The sequence below is a fragment of the Chelonia mydas genome, chromosome 3 (assembly GCF_015237465.2).
Source record: "Chelonia mydas isolate rCheMyd1 chromosome 3, rCheMyd1.pri.v2, whole genome shotgun sequence".
NCBI classification, from domain to species: Eukaryota; Metazoa; Chordata; order Testudines; family Cheloniidae; genus Chelonia; species Chelonia mydas.
This window is the reverse complement of record NC_057851.1, coordinates 152,151,071-152,172,795: the sequence shown is the minus strand read 5'-3', so window position 1 is coordinate 152,172,795 and position 21,725 is coordinate 152,151,071. Positions and strand designations below refer to the sequence as shown.

Below are 21,725 nucleotides of genomic sequence, written 5' to 3'. Positions count from 1 at the left end.
GAGAGAAGCATTACCAAGTGTAAAATGCTAGTTTACCACAAGAAGTGTTATCTCCTCCCCAACAACAGACGTTATGTGCACAAGCTCTCGTCCCATCACAGCATGAGCCCTGGGGGAAGGCAATAAAAGTGCCTCTTAAGGAGAAATTGTTATCCCCGTACTGATTGATCTCGGAAAGGCAGAGATTTCTAGGCATAAGCAAGGGATCTCCAACTGTGTTTAGTTTGGGTTAGCTCTAAAGGACATAGAAACTTCTATAATAAGTAAATTCTATATTATCTTTTGAAATCTAAGACGAAGTCATTTATCTGCTTTAACCTTGCAAATAACAGTTCTTTTTCCTAGTTAATAAATCTTTTGATAATTTATTACAGTATAGGCTACAAGCATTTTCTTTGGTTTAAGAGCTGAAATACAGTTGACTTGGGGTAAGAGACTGGTCCTTTTGGTACTGGGAGTAACCTGAATATTGTTATGATTTTTGATGGAAGGGACCATCTATCACAGAGACAAACTTGCCTGTGTGGCAAGACAGACTAAGAGTAGTGTCTGTGACTCCATGTTAAGGCTATTATAGTCCTTTAGGAGTTCACACTTGTTACTTTATCTGGTGAAATCTAATTATAGAACATACAACCATTTGGGGGTTTGTGTCCTGTTCCTGGACAGTCTGCCCTGAGTTTGGAACTCACACTCATGAGCCACTCCAGATGGCATGATGAAACCTTTTCTGTGAAACTCAGAGGCAAATTTGGATTGTTCCACACACAGTGTGTAATTAGACTATCTGGACCTGTTGAGGGTAGGAAAACTATTTATGGTTGACAAAGATTGCTAACAGTATGGGTCCCCCTGGAAAAACATCCAGCTGGGTTTGAAAATGGTCTGGATAATCTGCATAGGACCAAACTTTTCAACACCTATTACAGAAAGCACATTACGATAATATAACCTTGATCATCATGATGAAAGACTAATTAATTGATCAAATTTTCCACCAAAATTCACAATAATACTTGAAGGTCTCTTTCTCAAGTTCATTATTTTATTTACTATTTCTCTATCTTCAAGGAAAATAGTGTATATCCACGTTTCCAATCATCTGTCTTTAGAGTAGGATATAGTGATGTAGGAGTAATATAGCACAAAGGTATGGTGCTGTATATTTTCAATTTGCCTATTTCTAACTTCAATGCCAACATTTTGTGGATAGTCAGTTTCATGGATGTTCCTTCATAGGAAGTCAATTTTCCTTTTTGTGTGTGTGTGTCTTTTGAACAGCAACAGAGGAATGAAAAACATTTAAAAATAGGACAAAATGATTGCCAAAACCAGAATAATTTGGCAGGAGAACTCAGGACAGGTGGGGAATCTTGTGCCTTGCCCGACTAAGAGGTGAGCAAGGGAATGGGACAGGGGGATCTCCCCAACATTAGAGTCTACATCTGTGAGGAATAACTTTTACCCCTCCATATTTGGTCACCCTTAAGGTTTTTTGTTGACAGTTTTTAGACACTGTTTGAAGAGGAAACAGATTCTGCTGAAAAGAAAAGTAGTTTTGGATCCTGTGTTTTAGAACTCCACTGACTGTAACAACTTGAAACAGTATATTGTGACATTCTCCTGGGAACCACTTTTAAATTTACCAATTGTTGTGGAGAAATGAATAAAGTCTTTCCACAAAGTCTTCAAAATATCAATAATCAAAATGTTACTGTGTTGCTGTCTGCCATTGAGTTGCAAACCTGCTATGCTGCAAGATGTCTTGCCAGCATGCCTTACACAAGGCAAATAAGCTATGGTCACCACTGCTCTGAAAAATCCCAGTGAAATCATAGAATATCAGGATTGGAAGGGACCTCAGGAGGTCATCTAGTCCAACCCCCTACTCAAAGCAGGATCAATCCCCAATTTTTTTGTCCCAGATCCCTAATGGCCTCCTCAAGGATTGAACTCACAAACCTGAGTTTAGCAGGCCAATGCTCAAACCACTGAGCTATCCCTCACCCTCAAATGAGATGTGTAATATTGGATAGCCTTCCAGGTAATACTTTTTAAAAGCTGACGTGGTTGTACACAGAACGTGATGATTATTAACTGATTTGCTGTGTAGTGGTTTTGCTCTCATCCATCCATGCTTTAGTTATTGCTAGGATTAGATTGTTATTGGTAAATGTCGGTAAATATCAATTTTGCTGTACACACACACAAACTGACAAAAAATATTTCCACCTTAATAACAGAAATTTACAGACAGGAAAAGAAGGAAAAATGCTGCTTGAGAACGCAGAGTTTGTATATTTTGACATGATCATGACAATTTGTGTTTTAACTGTTATAAAGCTTTAACTTTTTGAATCTCAACATCTGCTCTCATTAAATAATTATTTTCTGACCCTCCTCCATAATTTCCCACAACTGTGAAAATTTACATCAATCAAAACAGAAAAAAAATGCTTAAAAATAAACATTGATATTATCCATCAAAATTATAAATAAACATTGAATTCTGCCAAGCCTAGTTATTGCTGAGAAAGAATGCAGGAAAAAACTGCAACAGCATTCCTTTTTCTTCACTGAAACACGATCTTGTGTATTTGTCTATAGCGATCATTCACCTTTTTTAACACAATATTTTTGGAAGCCATTAAAAAAAAATTTAGTTGATGCAACCATAAATACAAAGGGATTTTTTTTGTTTGCTTGTTATACAGCACTTTTATATCTTCATTCTACTACAAAATAAATTTTTCCAGGTGTAACAAAAGCAATAAAGTGATGATAAAATATCATCTAACACCCAGGCCTGCAAGTAGTCACATTGAAGTTATTGGGACTATATGCTTGAAGTTAAGGGTGTGCATGAATATTTTCAGGATCAAAGTTAAATTTGTAAGGTGAATTTTTAATGCAACAATGGAGTGAATTCTTTAGACAATATACAAACCACTGCCCCAAGTAGTATCATTCATTCACATAAATGCATTATTTTTTTCTTCGAAGACCAAGATCATTAAGACGATCAAAAAAAGAACATTACAAAGAGGAGATTTCTATTTTTAAACTGTTCTTTATCTATAGAGCAGTAAGGTGCAGTTCAATGGATTTCACAAGTTGGTTGGCTGGTCAGTTCTCATGTCAGCTGAACAGTATAGAGGTCACCAAATGTCTTATGTGCCTACATCATGCTCCATCCTGAGTGAAGTAGAAGAACTAAAAGCTGAACATATAAATTCTTTATATGGCAAGTATATACATCTTTCTACCCAATATAACTCTGAGGAATTCTCAGATATGCACATAAATTCCTTGGTTCTCGTTTGGCAGACGAAATAAGAGTTAGCCAAGGAATCTTTCAACCAAAGATGATCTGATTCTCTCATTTCAAGTCATAGAATCATAGAATATCAAGGTTGGAAGGGACCCCAAGAGGTCATCTAGTCCAACCCCCTGGTCAAACCAGGACCAATCCCCAACTAAATCATCCCAGACAGGACTTTGTCAAGCCTGACCTTAAAAACCTCTAAGGAAGGAGATTCCACCACCTCCCTAGGTAACCCATTCCAGTGCTTCACCACCCTCTTAGTGAAAAAGTTTTTCCTAATATCCAACCTAAACCTCCCCCACTGCAATCTAAGACCATTACTCCTTGTTCTGACATCTGGTGCCACTGAGAACAGTCTAGATCCATCCTCTTTGGAACCCCCTTTCAGGTAGTTGAAAGCAGCTATCAAATCCCCCCTCATTCTTCTCTTCTGCAGACTAAATAATCTCAGTTCCCTCAGACACTCCTTGTAAGTTATGTGCTCCAGATTATTTTTGTTGCTCTCCACTGGACACTTTCCAATTTTTTCATATCCCTCTTGTAGTGTGGGGCCGAAAACTGGACATAGTACTCCAGATGAGGCCTCACCGATGTCGAATAGAGGGGAATTATCACGTCCATCGATCTGCTGGCAATGCTCCTACTTATACATCCCAAAATGCCGTAAGCCTACTTAGCAACAAGAGCACACTGTTGACTCATATCCAGCTTCTCGTCCACTGTAACCCCTAGGTCCTTTTCTGCAGAACTGCTGCTTAGCCGCTCGGTCCCTAGTCTGTAGCGGTGCATGGGATTCTTCCATCCTAAGTGCAGGACTCTGCATTTGTCCTTGTTGAACCTTATCAGATTTCTTTTGGCCCAATCCTCCAATTTGTCTAGATGACTCTGTATCCTGTCCCTACCCTCCAGCGTATCTACCTCTCCTCCCAGTTTAGTGTCATCTGCAAACTTGCTGAGGGTGCAATCCACGCCATCCTCCAGATCATTTATGAAGATATTGAACAAAACCGGCCCCAGGACCGACCCTTGGGGCACTCCACTTGATACCGGCTGCCAACTAGACATGAAGCCATTGATCACTACCCGTTGAGCCCGACAATCTAGCCAGCTTTCTATCCACCTTATAGTCCATTCATCCAGCCCATACTTCTTTAACTTGCTGGCAAGAATACTGTGGGAGAACATGTCAAAAGCTTTGCTAAAATCAAGGAACAACACGTCCACTGCTTTCCCCTCATCCACAGAGCCAGTTATCTCGTCATAGAAGGCAATTAGATTAGGCAGGCATGATTCACCCTTGATGAATCCATGCTGACTGTTCCTGATCACTTTCCTCTCCTCTACGTGCTTCAGAATTGAATCTTTGAGGACCTGCTCCATGATTTTTCCAGGGACTGAAGTGAGGCTGACTGGCCTGTAGTTCCCCGGATCCTCCTCCTTCCCTTTTTTAAAGATGGGCACTACATTAGCCTTTTTCCAGTCGTCCGGGACTTCCCCCGATCGCCATGAGTTTTCAAAGATAATGGCCAATGGCTCTGCAATCACATCCGCCAACTCCTTTAGCACTCTCGGATGCAGCACACCTGGCCCCATGGACTTGTGCTCGTCCAGCTTTCTAAATAGTCCCGAACCACTTCTTTCTTCACAGAGGGCTGGTCACCTCCTCCCCATAGCGTGCTGCCCAATGCAGTAGTCTGGGAGCTGATCTTGTTCGTGAAGACTGAGGCAAAAAAAGCATTAAGTACATTAGCTTTGTCCATATCCTCTGTCACTAGATTGCCTCCCCTAATCAGTAAGGGGCGGACACTTTCTTTGACCTTCTTCTTGTTGCTAACATACCTGTAGAAACCCTTCTTGTTACTCTTAACATCCCTTGCTAGCTGTAACTCCAAGTGTTATTTGGACTTCCTGATTTCACTCCTGCATGCCTGAGCAAGATTTTTAAACTCCTCCCTGGTCATTTGTCCAGTCTTCCACTTCTTGTAAGCTTTTTCTGTGTTTAGGATCAGCAAGGATTTCACTGTTAAGCCAAGCTGGTCGCCTGCCATATTTACTATTCTTTCTACTCATCGGGATGGTTTGTTCCTGCAACCTCAATAAGGATTCTTTAAAATACAGCCAGCTCTTCTGAACTCCTTTCCTCCTCATGTTATTCTCCCAGGAAGCTCTGCCCCTAGTTAGTTCCTCCAGCACTTGCACCATGAAATTGCCCCCTACACTTTCCAAAAACTTCCTGGATTGTCTGTGCGCTGCTGTATTGCTCTCCCAGCACATATCGGGGTGACTGAAGTCCCCCATGAGAACGAGGGCCTGCAATCTAGTAACTTCTGTTAGTTGCCTGAAGAAAGCCTTGTCCACCTCATACCCCTGGTCTGGTGTTCTATAGCAGACTCCCCACTCAGTTCTCTAAGATCTAATTCTCATGTGTGAATACTCTTGTATGCAGAGATTAGGTGGAAAAAAAAAAAGAAGCATACTCCTAAAGGGACTTAAAGATACTCTAACCTCCAAATGATGACTTTTTTCAAGCACTAACAGACTATCCTTTGAGTGACAACTGAATCAAATCAGCAAGTGTGCACATTTATAACCACACTCAGACAAGAGTCACAAGTCAGCATAAAGAATGTGAAATAGGAAACAGAGCAGGTCCAAATATTATTATTAATTTATTCTGCAACTCCAGCAAGGCCACTGTATCTACTTTACAATTTTTTTTTTTTTTTACTGTCTTTTAATGGTGAATAGACAAAATAATACAAATACCATGATGAAAAAGAACTCACTCCACAGAACTTGTTAAATTCATATTTTGGTCCAATATTCATTCATCTACACTCCAACACAGAACAGTAAATAAAACAAACTTAAAATTTACATTTGTATTAGTTTACAATATTAGTCCTTCAAAATATTCTCCAGTTTCTGAGTAACTTTATAGCAAATCTGAAAAATATTGTAACCCGATAACAAGCAGCTAAAACACCCTCAATTTTTATGATAGCAGTAAACCTGTACATGAGACATTTAGAAGAGACTACAATATGCTGAAAAAGAAACTTAGATATCATCTGTAGAAATAAATTAAGATGCCACTAGGACACTGTAACCCCAACTCAGTTGTGCATATTTATATTATGTCAGAGTCTTCTTCACAAAAATGTTCCTTACATTTTTTTTATCCTTTTGCTTTCACAGTTGTAACAATAAAAAATAAAGATATAAGGAAAAACTGAGCTGATTAAGCTGCAGATTGAAGTTTTCCATTATAATAAAAACTGCACTACCAATAAATTGAGCAACATATCCCGTTTTTAACGTGTGCAGACCCATCATATCTATTACAGTATATACTCGTTCATTAGCCCGTTCGTTTATAAGCCGATCCCCCAAGATGGACAGGTAAAAATAGTAAAAACTGTATGACCTTTTCATAAGCCAACACTATATTTCAGGGGTTGGCAAACTTTGGCTCCCAGCCCGTCAGGGTAAGCTGTTTTGTTTACCTGCAGCATCTGGTGGCATGGAGCCCCTCAGCTCCCTGTGGCTGCGGTTTGCCATTCCCAGCCAATGGGAGCTATGGGAAGTGACGCACCACTTCCCGCAGCTCCCATTGGCTGGGAACAGTGAACCGTGGCCCCAGGGAACTGAGGGGCTCCATGCCTGCAAACACTCCAGGTAAACAAAACAACAATGTTAGATATTCAAGTAAATGATTCCATAGAGTTTAAAATCATCAAATTTTGGTGTAGACCCATTATTAAGCCAATCCCTGCTCTTTGATGCGTCACTTTTTTACCAAAAAATATTCGGCTTATGAATGAGTATATACGGTAATTATTTTTATATACTGCACGTCACTACTGCACAGCATCACAATGCTTCCACAATTAAAAATCAAACATCAATTTAAAAAAAAAAACCTGTTTAAAAGGGTAGAAGTGCAAATTAAGGTTGTTAAACTCCAGCAATAAATACATATTTAACACAAAGGCATTCAATTCAGGTCATAGATCTGCCTAAATTCTGTATGACAGGTACTTTTCAAATGTATATGTTATCACAAGAAAGAAATAACATGCTCAAAGCACATATTAAAATACTGAGAATCAGACAGTTTTCCTACCTTTTTCTCCCAAATGAAACACAATTTGCAAAACTAGCACATGTTAACAAACCATCAGTGATAAAGAATGGAAGCAGCTCTGTGCTCAACGAGTATATTAAGGAAAGAGGCTAGATTAAAATTAGTTCTGGCAGGCTGCAACTGAATATATAATGTTTTCTTCGTAATACTGCTAGCAGTCAGAACACATTTATAGATTTTACTGGTCCATATTACTCAATCAGGAAATAGAAAACCTGGGCCCTGATCCTGTTAACAGATACACAAACAAAGCCCTGAACCTGTGCCAAGACCAACTGAAGTCAAGGAATGCTGCAAGATTGCAAAAGGCTGTGCTAGTGCATTCAGCTGCAGGATCATGACCAAAAGTCCCAGTTCTGCAAGTCCTACATCCATGAATTTCCTTTACCTTAAGGACCAAATCATACATGCTTTACTCCAGTAATTTTACTGAAGTTAATGTGATTTCATCTGTGAAATGACCAGGAAGTAGCCTTTAGTTGCAAACTGGGACTTTTTATTTATATATATATATATATATAAACACCTACTAATGACAATGCTAAACAGAAGTAAAGGTGTAGTAAGACTTCAAAACTACCAATTTATATGTATCGAGTGTACTTTACAAAACAGGAAAGTAAATATGATAAGGTTAGCAACACAATTTCAAGTATGCTACATTTATTTTTTAAAATGACAAAGATTTAGTAAAATCTGATTATCCTTTATTAATTTTCCTTCTTGAATCCTATATATTACCTAACAGTTAAATGTAATATGAAAGATTAGATTCTTTCAATGAAATTTATGACGGACATACATTTTAGACATGTACATCAATTTAAGTTTCAGCATCAGCATGCAATAATTCATTTTACTATGAAGAGTACAAACCACTCCCTTTTTAAATGACTAAGAAACATAACAACCCAAACTTTTCAGAACAAAACCAAAAGGCATTCTAATTACATTTCAGACATACTTCTTAACATAAACGTATTTAGATACTTTCATCTGCAATTATAATCTTCAGTTCTATGCAAATTGATTTTTTTTTTTTAAAGTGGCTTTTTTAAGTTATACAGTGGCTTTCTGTTCCCTTCTGGGACTTTTGTGGTTAAGCCCCCCCAGCCAGCAGGAGGAGACAGTTCAGAATTTAAATTATGCCTCTCTACTCTTTGCCAGAGCCCAGTTGGGTGAATTTCAAATCAATAGGACCATTCCAGTGCCAAAATTTAAAAACAATAATCAAGATTAAACAAACTTTATATCTAACTCTAATTTCATAGTAGGAAAAAATTTACTGCTACTTCATTCTGTGAATCAGACCAGGATTATTGGGACAAAGTAAATAACAAGATTATGGAAAAGGTACAGTAATATAATTGCAAGAGCACTCCCAAAAGAAGAATAGCCAGATTACCTGATACCTACTGGTCACAGAAGTCTGCCCAATAATTGCAGACTCATACAGAGATAAAGCAAACTAGCATCTTGAGATATTCATGGCCAAATTCACTAAGCCCCCTGCCTAGTTTCCATACTATAAAACTCTATGCACAATAATGCATTTGACAAGGTTTTGATGCACATGGAGATTCAATTTCAAACACAGGGCTAACCACTGCACGCACACACACTATATCTGTATTTCAATATCAGACTAAAAGCCTAAAATCACTTTAATAGATATATAAAGGAACACTCACTAAATAGTTGTCATCCTGGAAGGCATAGTGCAATGTTGTGATCCACTGGTTATCTCCATTCACTAGTACATCCCTCTCTTCTCGAAAACAGGCTGTCTGAAGGGGGCAAAAGAATATTTTAGTTACAATAAATGTATGTCATGAAATGGCAATCAAATACATAGGATGACATTACAAGGTACATTTATCCCCCTTCAGTGAAAGGCATTTAATCCACACTCCTGACATGTTGAGAACATGGGGCCAGTAGTATATCAACACTTTACATCTATTTGGAGTACAACTGTACTTCCCAGTTATTGTTCTTGGGATGAAGACAGAAAAAACAGACTGTTCTGCTCACTGTCTCCAGATCACAGGTCAAAATCTGCTCTCTGACCTGTTCATGGGGAAGTCAATGAGATTATATTATGGTATCCGAGGGCAGAACTAGCCCTACATGTGCACAATTTCTTCTGTGAGCTATATATGTTTCTATTATAAACACTCATTTTCAGGATTTATAACTTGTCCAAAAAATTACAGCCCACACAACTGTACTGCAAGATTGTTTGATTCAGTACAAAACAGTGCTGTCTTATCTACAGCAACAAGACAATGCCAGATTCTCACCCCAACCTCTGTATTTGCTGCATTGAAAAAATACAGCAAGATTCTTTATTTTAATCAGAGCTGCTTCTCTGTGAGACTATTTGCATTATAAAATTTATAAGCACAAATATATTTATATAAGTACCCAAACACAATGACCCCTATAGTAATGCAATTGAAGTCCACAGGAGTAGGATCTGGCTCTACATATTATGGGCTTATTTCATAGCACTGTCACTTCACGTTTACACTGGTACAGTCATATTTTATATATGCAATATTTTTCTAATGATTATAAATAAAGTAACCTCCAGCTACTTCCATCTTCCCCTCAATCTATTAGTCAAACTAGCTGATTTTTTTTGGCATCATATCTGAGGGTTTGGCAATGTTAGAATTAAGTTGATGGTGAGACATCCAGGAGGACATATTAGAGACAGGTTGAGATGCAAGATGGGATTGAAAGAAGCAGATTTACAAGTCATTGGTCTAAAGATGGTACTTGAAATCATGTCAGCAGATGAGATCACCCAGTGAGAAGGTATAAAGCAAGAAGAGGAGCAAGCCAAAGATGGAGTCCTCTGAGATCCCACACAGGGTAGGAAAGGGGAAGAGGAGAAACCACCAAGAGATGCTCAGGAATCACTGGAGAGGTAGGAGAACCACAGGAGCACAGAGTTGTAAAAGCCAAGGGAGGAAAAAATGCTGAGAAGGAGAACAAACAGTGTCAAAAGTGGGAGACAGATCAAAGTGATTAGAGTCCTTGAGACTTGGTGAGGAAAATGTCAGTAGCAATCTTGGAGAGAGCAGATTTGGTAAACTAGAAAGGAAGGATGCCAAACTGAAGAGGATCCAAGATGTAACTGCAGGACAGGAATTCCAGGCCATGGTTGTAAATGATCTTCAATGAATTTGGAGTGAAAGCCAGAAGAGGGATAGGATGATAGTTGAAGAGGCAGATGGGTTTTTTTAGTTTTTGAAGATGCAGAGACCTGGACATTCTTGGATTTTGAGTGGGAGCTGGCTAGAAAAGGATGAAAGAGAGAAGGAGATTAGTGGATAGATGGAGATTTGGAGGTAAAGTGTAGATGAGAAACTCTGCCAAGATATACTGTAAATATTCTGCTACTCCAGATACACATTTAATCAGTTTCAGTCAATTTCATCATCTTAAACCCTATCCTGTGTCTTCATATTTAAGCAATAGCTTAAAGAAAAATCAAACCTTTTCTTCCTTATTATTTTTTCAACCTCATTTCCAAAAACAGCCAAATACCAAAATGAATATGACAGGTTTCAGAGTAGCAGCCGTGTTAGTCTGTATCCGCAAAAAGAAAAGGAGTACTTGTGGCACCTTAGAGACTAACAAATTTATTTGAGCATAAGCTTTCGTGAGCTACAGCTCATTTCATCGGATGCATTCAGTGGAAAATACAGTAGGGAGATTTATATACACAGAGAACATGAAACAATGGGTGTTACCATACGCACTGTAACGAGAGTGATCAGATAAGGTGAGCTATTACCAGCAGGAGAGCGGGGGGGGAGGGGAGAGAAGACCTTTTGTAGTGATAATCAAGGAACGTCCAAGGAACAGTGGGAGGGGGAGGGGAGGGGGAGGAGAAGAGAATAAACATGGGGAAATAGTTTTACTTTGTGTAATGACCCATCCACTCCCAGTCTTTATTCAAGCCTAAGTTAATTGTATCCAGTTTGCAAATTAATTGAGTATGGTTATTGTTGGCAGTGAACTTTGGAGAGGGACAAATGAAGAGTGCAGCTTAATGATTTTTGCACAGAGCTGAAGCTACACTTATAAGAGCAACCAAAACACACCAAACCTTGTTTTGACCACTAAAATGAGCAAATGTGACACAGAGGTCGGAAAGAAGAAACACTTACTCACTTTTTACACCTGAAGAGTAACACTATGCAAGAGAGAATAGGAATGACTGACGCAAGATTCAGTAATAAAATACACTGCACAGTAAACAAAAGATCTTTATTGGGAGTCAAATGAGAAATAGCATGAGGACAAAAAAAAGAATTTGGGGGAAGAGTGGTTTGGTTTGGTTTTGTTTAAGTCTTGCCAGAAATAGAGAACAATAAGAAACTAGAAACACTTTGTTGTTCCCACAACATAATGACAAGTAAACAAACTGCATGTTAATGCACAGATGCATGGAGCTAGTTTCTACAGTGAGTCTATCTAATATCTATTGTGCCATCGTATCTGACACAAATTCACAAAAGATCTTGCATTCCTTGAGCACCCAAAAGACTCCTGGATGTGGAGGAGAATGCCTGGAGCTGGCAGCAATTTTTACTACAGTAGATCATATTTGAAATTTTTATAGCCTGGCGGAGAAAGCTGGAGCAGCTCTCTCACGAGTACCACTTTGTCTTGGACTCCTGATCTTCTCATATTACTCAACCTCTCCCTGGATCCTCAGCCCCACTTCACTAGGCTCCCTCTGGATGAAACTTTTCCAAGTACACAAATCCTGAGGCTTACAGTGTGGATTCGTTTTTAGGGAAGATGTGTATCTAAGTCTCTTAGATGGCTTTGACAATCTCAACATACACACATGAAAAGTAAATGTTTAAAATGTATATGTATAAAAATAAACATTTATTTTAGATGTATGAAATCTGCTTTAACTTGTAATATCCCTTGGGTTCCTTCTAGTCTAGATAGAGTAAACAATACTACTGGGTGCCTCTCCCCAGCCTATCAGGCCAAATTTTCTTGTACTTCACTTTTTCCTTGACCTGTCTGGCCTCCACTCGGTGGACAGCTTCTCTTGGACTGCCAATCCTTCCCTTCCCCACTTCAAACATTCCCAATGCTTTCTGTGGGTCTACTACTGAATTATGTAGGGCCATCAACAAATAATGGGGCTCATTATATGGTAAATTATGCAACTCCATAAATAATAGGCCCTTGAAGACTGTTATCTACAGGATGGGTCATGCAGTGCTCCTACGCTCCCAGCTGATGAGAAGGCCAACAGGACAGAGTGACAGCCAATTAAGACAGATTAATTTTTCCCCTTAAAGAAAGGGGGAGTAAGCAAATTTAGTACTAGATTTAAGACCCAAGGTAATATGACAAATATGACTAATAGCTTCAGTGTAAGTTACCAGACACTTGATAACTTTTGTAAAGTGCAAAATTATTTTACCTTAATCTTAATCAATAGATCTTCTGTTGATCTATTGATCAGAACTATTTTATGAACTGTTGGATCTTTAGCACTCAATGCTCTACAACACTTAATCTCTTCATATTAGACAACACCAAAAACTTGTTTTAGTTAAAGTTCTAGAATGAAATGTAGTATAAATAAGTCACACATGATGGAATTCAGCTGCATTTTTTGCATTCCACTTTATTTCTATCTTGGTGTTTATATTCTGATGATCTCCAATGCGCTCAGCCAACTGTTTAATAAGTAAGATTGATGGGAAATCCATTGTGTTTCTAGAGAGCATTTCCAAAGAAAAATTAAGACCAAGTGTTGATTTATATGGTTCCTGCATGTTTTATGAAAACTGTATCACATTAAACGAACATAAATGACAGAATCATAGAAATGTTGAATTTGAAGGGATGTAGAGAAGTAATCAAGTCCAGTTGCTTGTGCTGTGGCAGGACCATGTAAACCTACACCGGGATAGGCAACCTTCGGCACATGGCCCATCAGTGTAATCCGCTGGCGGGCCACGAGACATTTTGTTTACATTGGCCGTCCACAGGCATGGCCCCCCGCAGCTCACAGTGGCCACAGTTCGCTTTTCCCGGCCAATGGGAGCTGCGGGAAGCAGCAGCCAACACATCTCGGCGGCCCTCGGGTTCCCACAGCTCCCATTGGCTGGGAACTTGTTTGAACTCTAGCGGTGTTTCCCCCCAAAGTTAGATGAAATTACAGTGTGTAGTATGTTTCATTATTTCAGCATGAAAGCAAGATCAGATAAATCAAAACTAGAATAAAACTCCATTCTATTTTTAAATGTACCCTCTTAAAGCCAGTTTAAAAATTGTATTTCTTTCCATTAAAATGAGGTTATAAATAGTTTTGAAATATCTTCTCTATGCAAGGTATTTAAAATACCCTTCCCACAGGTCCCAGTGGGTTTCTTGAAGTCTGCACAACCAGTCTAAAAAGAACTACAGCTTTATTTTTCCACTGGTTTGGTGACCAGATGACAAAAAATGGAAACAGAACCTTTTGGAATTAAATTGCATTACACAGTGTGACCTTCAATGCCCCACATACCTGCAAATGTCATTCTTTTCAATTTTTGCAGTGTGTGCCTGCCCTATTATTATAACAACAACAACAAGATTTAGTAGTGTTTACAATATATTGCACAAATACCAAAGTACATGTAAAAAGCTTGTACTATAAAAATACAACACAGAGATGGAGGATGGGGAAAGGAGCACAACAGAGAAAGAAAACGATCAAGGGGTAACTACCATGTTTTGATAGTCTATATCTCCCAAATACACCGCAATCTAGGCACAGTCAGCCAACTGATTTCTTGTATGGATCAGTAAGCCAATAGAAGGCATTTGTCAAACTAAGTAACATTACATATAAAAAGTGTTAAAAGTATTTAGGTTGCAAAGGCAAGCATGCAAGTTAGAAAATGACAGATTTATGATTGCTCTTGCAACCTTAGTTCAGCATCCTGGTGTGTCCAACCTGTTCACTGAATTAGGCAGGGGCCTTGTGGAAAAAATTGTATTGGGTCATGTAATTAAGGGTCATAACCATACATAAGGGGCAAAATTAAGGTTGCATGGGCTACTGTTAATCTGACATTTTCCTTACTTTCAGTTCTTGATTTTGCAACCTACATAACATCCTTTTAATGTAGTTTTTTGTATGTAATGTCTTAGGATGTTTTAAAGAACAAAAGAAACACAAATTCTGTTATGTAGAACTGCAGTAAGCTCTTCAAGGTTTGAACCCTGAGTCTTCTGCTCTGTAGCACAGACTTCTATCACTTGAGATACAGGACTAACTACATTAGCTGGAAGACGTTATGCCAGACTTGGGGGGAACTGCTGGCACTATGTACAAGGGTTAACTTTTACTCTATGCAATTGAAATGTTACACAAGCACACATATTTATAGAACATACTATGTTAAAATAATTTAAGCCCCTAAAATAAATTTACAACAAAGCTGGTTTTACTGCTATAATTTATCCTTTCCTACTTTTCAATAAACTGATATCTGTGGGTTGGTCTACACTGAAAATTTACATAGCTATGTCTCTCAGGGGTGTGAAAAATCCACACGCTTGAGGGATATAGCTGTCGACTTAATCCCCAGTGAAGACAGCGTTAGGTCAATGGCAGAATTCTTTCGTCAAACTAGATACCACCTCTTGGGGAGGTGGATTAACTACAGCAATGAAAGACCCCAACTGTCACTTTAGCAAGTATCTACAGCCGTGCAGCATTGAAGCTGTGATGCTGTAACGTTTTAAGTGTACATATTCCCTAAATCAACTGTATTTGTATCAGTATAGTTAAAAAAAGAAAAAAGAAAAAAAGAATCACATAATAAGGGCTGCATTCCAAACAGGAAGAAAGCACCTGAAGGATAATAGGGTTATAAGGAATAGCCAGCATGGGTTTGTCAAGAACAAATCATGCCAAATCAACCCGATTTCCTTCTTTGACAATGTTACTGGCCTAGTGGATAGGGCGGAAGCAGTAGATGTGATGTATCTTTGTTTTAGTAAGGCTTTTAACATTGTTTCACATGACATTCTCATAAACAAACTAGGGAAATGTGGTCTAAATGAAATTACTGTAAGGTGGATTCACAAGCACAACTGATTGAAATACTGTACTCAAACCCAATAAGGTTCACTTTCCTTTTGCTTAAAGAGGAGAAAAGCTATACAAACTTATCCAGATACCCAAGACATGCAACTTGGTTCCATGGAATACAGACTGATGTTATATGCGGACAATGTCCTTTTGTGTATATCCAAACTACAAATCACTATTCTAACCCTCCTATCACCAATTCAAAAATTTGGAGCAATAGCTAGTTAAAAAATAAATTGGGAAAAATCAAAAATATTACAACTCTCCTGGTTGTCATGTTGTGGGGCTTTTTCTCAATGGAATTTCCATAGGCAACCTGATGTGATTAAGTATAAAAGTACCAAGAAACTTTAACAAACTAGTGACGGTAACTTTAGATCCTGTACTCTTTCAAATAAGTAATGATACAAATAAATGGCACCTTCTCTCCCTGAGCCTATGGGGAAGGTCAATCCAGTAAAAATGAATATTCTGTTTAGGCTCCTCTATATTCTAAATGGCCTACCTATAGATACCGCTCTTTTCATTTTAAAAAATTTACTAATATTATTAGAGCATTTCTGTGGGACCCTGGTCAACACACAACTATCATTTAAAAATCTCCAGCTCCCTAATGTCAAAGAGTGGTTTGTGCTCCCAGACCTACAAAATTACTATTATCCTTTTCATCATGTCACAGATGTCAAATTGGTTCCAGCATGCTAACACCATGATACCTACATGGGTGGAAACTGAACAGGTATTAATGCAGCTAACTCCCCCAGCAGGAAAACGAGTTTTTCTTTGTCTGACAGAGAAAAATAGGATGCCTGCAGCAGAGACTGTGCAAAGGGTCTGGGTTGTCCTAGCTAAGAGGTACCCGTTTCAGCCTTGCTGTGCTCCAAAAGTACATATATAGGGTAACCCAGACTTGAAAACTGGGAAAAAACCTGGAGAAACTGGCTGAACAGGGGTTTCATATAGATGTCTAAAATTAAAGAAACAATATAACCGGCCACCCTTAGTGGAGTGACTGTACTAACAACTAAAACACTTGCCAACTTATCAGTTTGATCTGGATGCCCTAGGACTGCCATAGGCCCCAGAGTTACTAAGAACCCCCCATGTCCACCATGTATGCTTTACTAATGAAGAGGAACTCCAGCAGCCTGAAGTTCTTTGTGAAAGCGTGGGAAAGGGAATTATCACAGCCCTTAAAAGTACCCCAATGGCAGAGCATATTACAGAATGTTAAAAATGCTTGTGTGGATCTCAGGCTATGCCTGATACAGAAAAATATTTTATTCATATGTATTGGACTCAACAGAGGTTACACAAGCAAGAGGTTTGTTGATGCTGTAGTAAAGAAAATGGAATCTTGATATATATGCTATGGACTGTCCAACAGCTAGGCAGCTGTGGAAACAGGTGGACACAACAGTGAAATTAGTTGCTGGCTTCTGCAACCAAACCTCAGTTGAAAATTACAGTCCCAGGTTACATATCTACATGCTGGTTTTATCTCCACCACCAAGATTTTGGCTCAGAATTTAACAAAAGTGGAGGAGTAGGCTTATGCCCAGAATAGAGCAGTGGTATTCATACCTTCTGCATTAGCAACAAAAGAAAGAATAGCTTATTGAGACGGAGAGCAATTATATGAATTAGAAGAAATTTTGAACCTGATTCTTGATACATTTGGATAAAGAATGCTGAGATAGCTCAAATAATGCCAGGGTCCCATTGCACCTACCCTTTCTGCTTTTTCCCCTCCCTCTTCCTGTACTCTCCCCCTTTTTATTTTTATTTTTTATTTATTTGGGGGGGGGGGTTGGTTACCCCCAATCCTAACATGTTAGGCCTGTGTAATACTGTCTGATTTTGAATTGTATGGTCTTTCAGCTTTGACCAGTTGTAAAGTTGTGTAATTGTGTATATTTATTGGATATCCTTGGAAAATGTGGTTTTGGGTAACATATACAAGCTGTAAATCAACTACCTTTTTGTATTTTTATTGTTTGTTTCTTTATGAAAATTCATCAACTTTTTTTTTTTTTTTTTAAAAGAAGAGTAACTGAGTAAAGTCCTCACAAGCAAGTATATGAACACTAAAAACATTTCTGTAGTCTTACCTCAGCTCTCTTCAGCATCTCCCATTTATTCAGTATTTTCATGGCAAATACCTTATCTGCATTTTTCAGTTTTACTACTGCAACCTGGAAAACATAAATTGCAGATGAATAACCTAAAATAGGAAAATAAGTGGTTGCCAGAATAATCCTTTTTTGGAAATATGTAGACGGCTGAGTTGCTTTAAATTTATTTTTGTTGTGATAGGATTTTGGACTCTGATTTATAACTTCACTCTGCATACATGATGCCGTACCAAGCATTCATCATCACAAACCATGAAGAGTAATTTCACAGCTGTCCAGGGTATTTGTTCTGTAAAAGTTCTTAAATTCCCCTTAAGCCTCCATTACATAAAAGTATATCCTTCTACATTACAATAGCTGAACACAGCTGAAAGATAGCACTTCTATCAGTACAGTACTTCCTTCCCCCTCTATCCTATTACTGCCATATCATCACTGGATATGTTCCCAAAACTTGGAATAGTTATTGAACCCATTCTCTTCTATCACTGAACTAAATGGCTGCAGCGACAAACAAAAAAGAGTTCCTGGTAATGTAGTAGTCAGGTCCTAAAACCAAGAAACATCAGAATGTCAGCTGGTACAACAAATTATTTACTGGAGATTTGCTACAGGATCAATCTTCTAGACCCATTTCAAAGAACAGGGGAAGCTATAATAAATAAAAATAATTAAGCATTATACTATGCACTCCTATACCATCTTCCATATGAAGCTTTCACTGAGGTCTCTTTACACCCCCATGAACTAGGAGAGTATTATCATCCCCATTTTATGGATGGGAAAACTTAAAAATAGAGAAGTTATGACTCTTACTTAACATTTACATTAGGTATCAGAGGTACATTTGGCAATTTACCAAGAGAAAAAACCCAAACTCCTTGTCCTCAGGATTTTACAATCTAGATTAAATACACTATGACAAAAGCCAGGATGGGATCATATCAAGAAAGAGGCAGGGCAAGTGGGAGGTGGGGACGTTTATACAAAACAAATTTATTATTTTTCTTGTTTTCACAATGTAGACATCATAGGTACAGTCCTGAATTCCCTAGTTTGGATAAGACATAAAAACAAAGGAAGTCTGAAGCAAAGCTAACAACAGAACCCAGGACTCAACCTCCTGAGCCACAAAATTAACCTTCAAATATGAAAAGCTTAGTGCTTTCATAAATTTTAAAATCCATACATCAATCTACCCCAATTCCCATTCGCTTGCAAAGAAAGGCATGCTCCCAGGGCCTAAGGAGAGAAAAGACACTTTGTTTTGGTTGCACACCAGGATGTTGTCTCACAGATTAGCATCATCTTTACCCTGCAGGCTAGTGACAACATACATACATACACACACTATATTATATATGGTTGAACTCTACACTTTCTCCATCTCTTTCATATTCAGCAACTTGGCTACATGCCAGAGAAGTAATAACAGGAAAGAAAATGCAACAGATGCTGACAGCTTGATGAAGGAAATGTCACACAAGGCTCTTTTCAACCCTTCTTCAAAGGTGGCACCAGCTGAAATAGCTTCATCAAGCTAGTATAGGTGCATGTTAAACTCCATTTACAGTTCTTATAGATGTCTAAAGCAGAAACACTCTCTTTCTCTCGCTAAACTATAAATTGGGTGGAACAGCTATTAACTCCCAGAGGTGCTGTGGTACATTAATCAGCCTGCCCTCCATCACATCCCACCCCCTTCTAAAAATAAAATGCAATTCAAGAAGAAATGAAAAGAGGAGAAAATACAAGGCTATCAGACCTAGCTGTTGAAACTAGTTTCCAAACTAAATTTTTAAAGGCTATCCCCAATAAAGATCAGGCACATGAACCTAGGTTCCCATACACAGATTCATGAAAAAATATAGATTCTAAGGCCAGAAGGGACCACTGTGAACACCTACTTTGACATACTGCATAACCAGGAACAGAGCTTCCCCAAAATAATTCTTGCTTGAACCACAGCAGTTCTTTTTAGAAAAACTTCCAGTCTTGAGTTAAAAATTGCCAATGACTGAAAATCTGCCACAGCCTTCAGTTTAGATTCATATTCATAAAAGACTTTCAGGTCCAGACTTGGGATTTCTCAAGACTTGCTCAAATTTGGTACTGAAAAAGATTTAGATTCCTTGTCAGTTTCATAGCTGTCCCAAGGTTCTAAATAGCAGTGTTGAAACTTATTTGTTTCAGTTTCACTCTGTTGTTGCTCGAGAAATCTATGAGCAATTCCAAAGGCAGTGGAGCTGGATGTCTCACTCAAGAGACAACACTGCATCAGTTTATATTTTTTTCATATTTGGAAGGTGACCTTTACAACCATAAGGGCTAGAAAGTTTTTCTTTTGTTTTAAGAAGAGGTTAAATTCTGCAGAAATTAACGACTAAAACCCCTTCATTTACCAGGGAATCCTTCTGCTTGGAACTAGTAAAGAAGTCAGTGGACTTTTCAAACTCTGTCAAGGAGTTAGGTATTTTGAAATTGGCCCATAGTGTTGGACGTGGCTGTTAATGATCCAAGGCCTGAGCATGTCTGCTACAATTTTCAAGGAAGGCTAAAGGAGTTAGGTCTCCAACTCCCATTGGCTTTCAATGGAACTTAGGCACCTAACTCCCTTTGATCCCTTTGAAAATCGCAACCATTGCATGCAGAGTGATCTCCACCCCAGCTGACCTGGGAAACAAGAGGGCATATATTGTCAGTTTGGGTTTTTTGGTAGCTTCTGTTAGAAAAATACTTGAGGAAGCAAAGAGAAACATGCTTACATATAGTGTAGAGATGAGAACCCTAGCTAATAAGGGGGCAGAAGCAGTTGGACAGCATGCCAGGGAGCATTGCTGTTTGTGGGAAATATGTAAAACTGCTGGAAGAGAAAATAAAATCCAACTAAAATCAAAATGTTTACATCAGCATATACCAAACATTTTTCAGTGGGTTACTCACAGAAAAAAAATAAATTTAAAAAAATTTAAAATGTCCAGTTTTAGTAAGTTCCAGGAACCAGACTTTTATGATGAATAGAGGGGAGTGATTATCAGTTCTTCCTTTCTTTGACCATTCAAAACATTTTTTGAGGATAGCAGAGCATCAAAAAGGCCCCCTGTGTACGTGTTTATGTATTACATATGCTATCTACACACACACGCACGTTAGTGTCTATATAACGTTTCAGAATTTTCTTTTAATTTTGATTAGAAACAATAGCAGCCTTGTTGATTACTATTTAAGTAGCACCATTGTGGTTCATGTTGCACAATGCATAGTAAAAGCAAACTCTTTAGTCCAAAGAGCTTACTATGTAACTAGATAGACAACACAAAATACAGTACACCCACAGGAAGTTACTCTCCATAGCCAACACAGTTTTAAACATGACTTTGTATGGGACGTAGACAGAATAAGTTTTATTTAGGGACATGGTAGGTGGTTTACATAAAATAAAGGTTACAAGGTTGCTTGACACAGATTGACCATGTCTAGTAGAAAAAATATGTTGCATTTTTAAAAACACGTTAGCTAACCATGTTTTAACTAACACAATTTTAAACAGGGCAATTTATGTTTTAAAACATGCTAACTGGTTGTGATCAACCCTAGGAGTTGATCACAACCTGATAACACATTTTTAAAGATGACTTCATAGCTTTTAAAGCCAGAAGGGACCATTATGGTCATCTAGACTGACCTGCTTCATAACACAGGCCTGTGACACTCTGTGCCCCAAAATGACACTCTGCATCCCATATTCACCATTGGTGACATAATTATATGTTTTGTCCAAAGTATGCTTGTGAGGTATCATTTTAAAGTCTTAATCTGTTGAACATTAATATCCTGTTAACCCAACAATCAGCCTTTCAGGTACAGTAACTCCTCTCACTTAACATCATCCCGATTAACACTGTTTCGTTGTTCTGTTGCTGATCTATTAGCGAACATACTCATTTAAAGTTGTGCAATGTTTGCTTATAACGTTGTTTG

General features: G+C 38.3%; 1 protein-coding gene and 1 long non-coding RNA gene across 7 annotated transcripts in view; one reads left to right on the top strand and one right to left on the bottom strand.

The window, feature by feature from the left end:
• The window catches only part of CDC42BPA (CDC42 binding protein kinase alpha), a 328,646-nt gene that overhangs the window by 192,968 nt on the left and 113,953 nt on the right, over positions 1 to 21,725 (bottom strand). For all 6 annotated transcript variants that reach the window (XM_037895609.2, XM_037895606.2, XM_027833828.3 and 3 more), the window contains exons 3-4: positions 17,721 to 17,804; positions 9,164 to 9,259 (exon numbers count right to left, since the gene is read on the bottom strand). In XM_037895609.2, the coding sequence (XP_037751537.1) occupies positions 9,164 to 9,259; positions 17,721 to 17,804 (180 nt within the window). The remainder of the gene's footprint in view (positions 1 to 9,163; positions 9,260 to 17,720; positions 17,805 to 21,725) is intronic.
• Positions 5,575 to 20,964, top strand: LOC122465164. Its single transcript, XR_006289787.1, has 3 exons — positions 5,575 to 5,726; positions 8,282 to 8,285; positions 20,949 to 20,964. It is a non-coding gene; the product is annotated as an uncharacterized LOC122465164 (long non-coding RNA).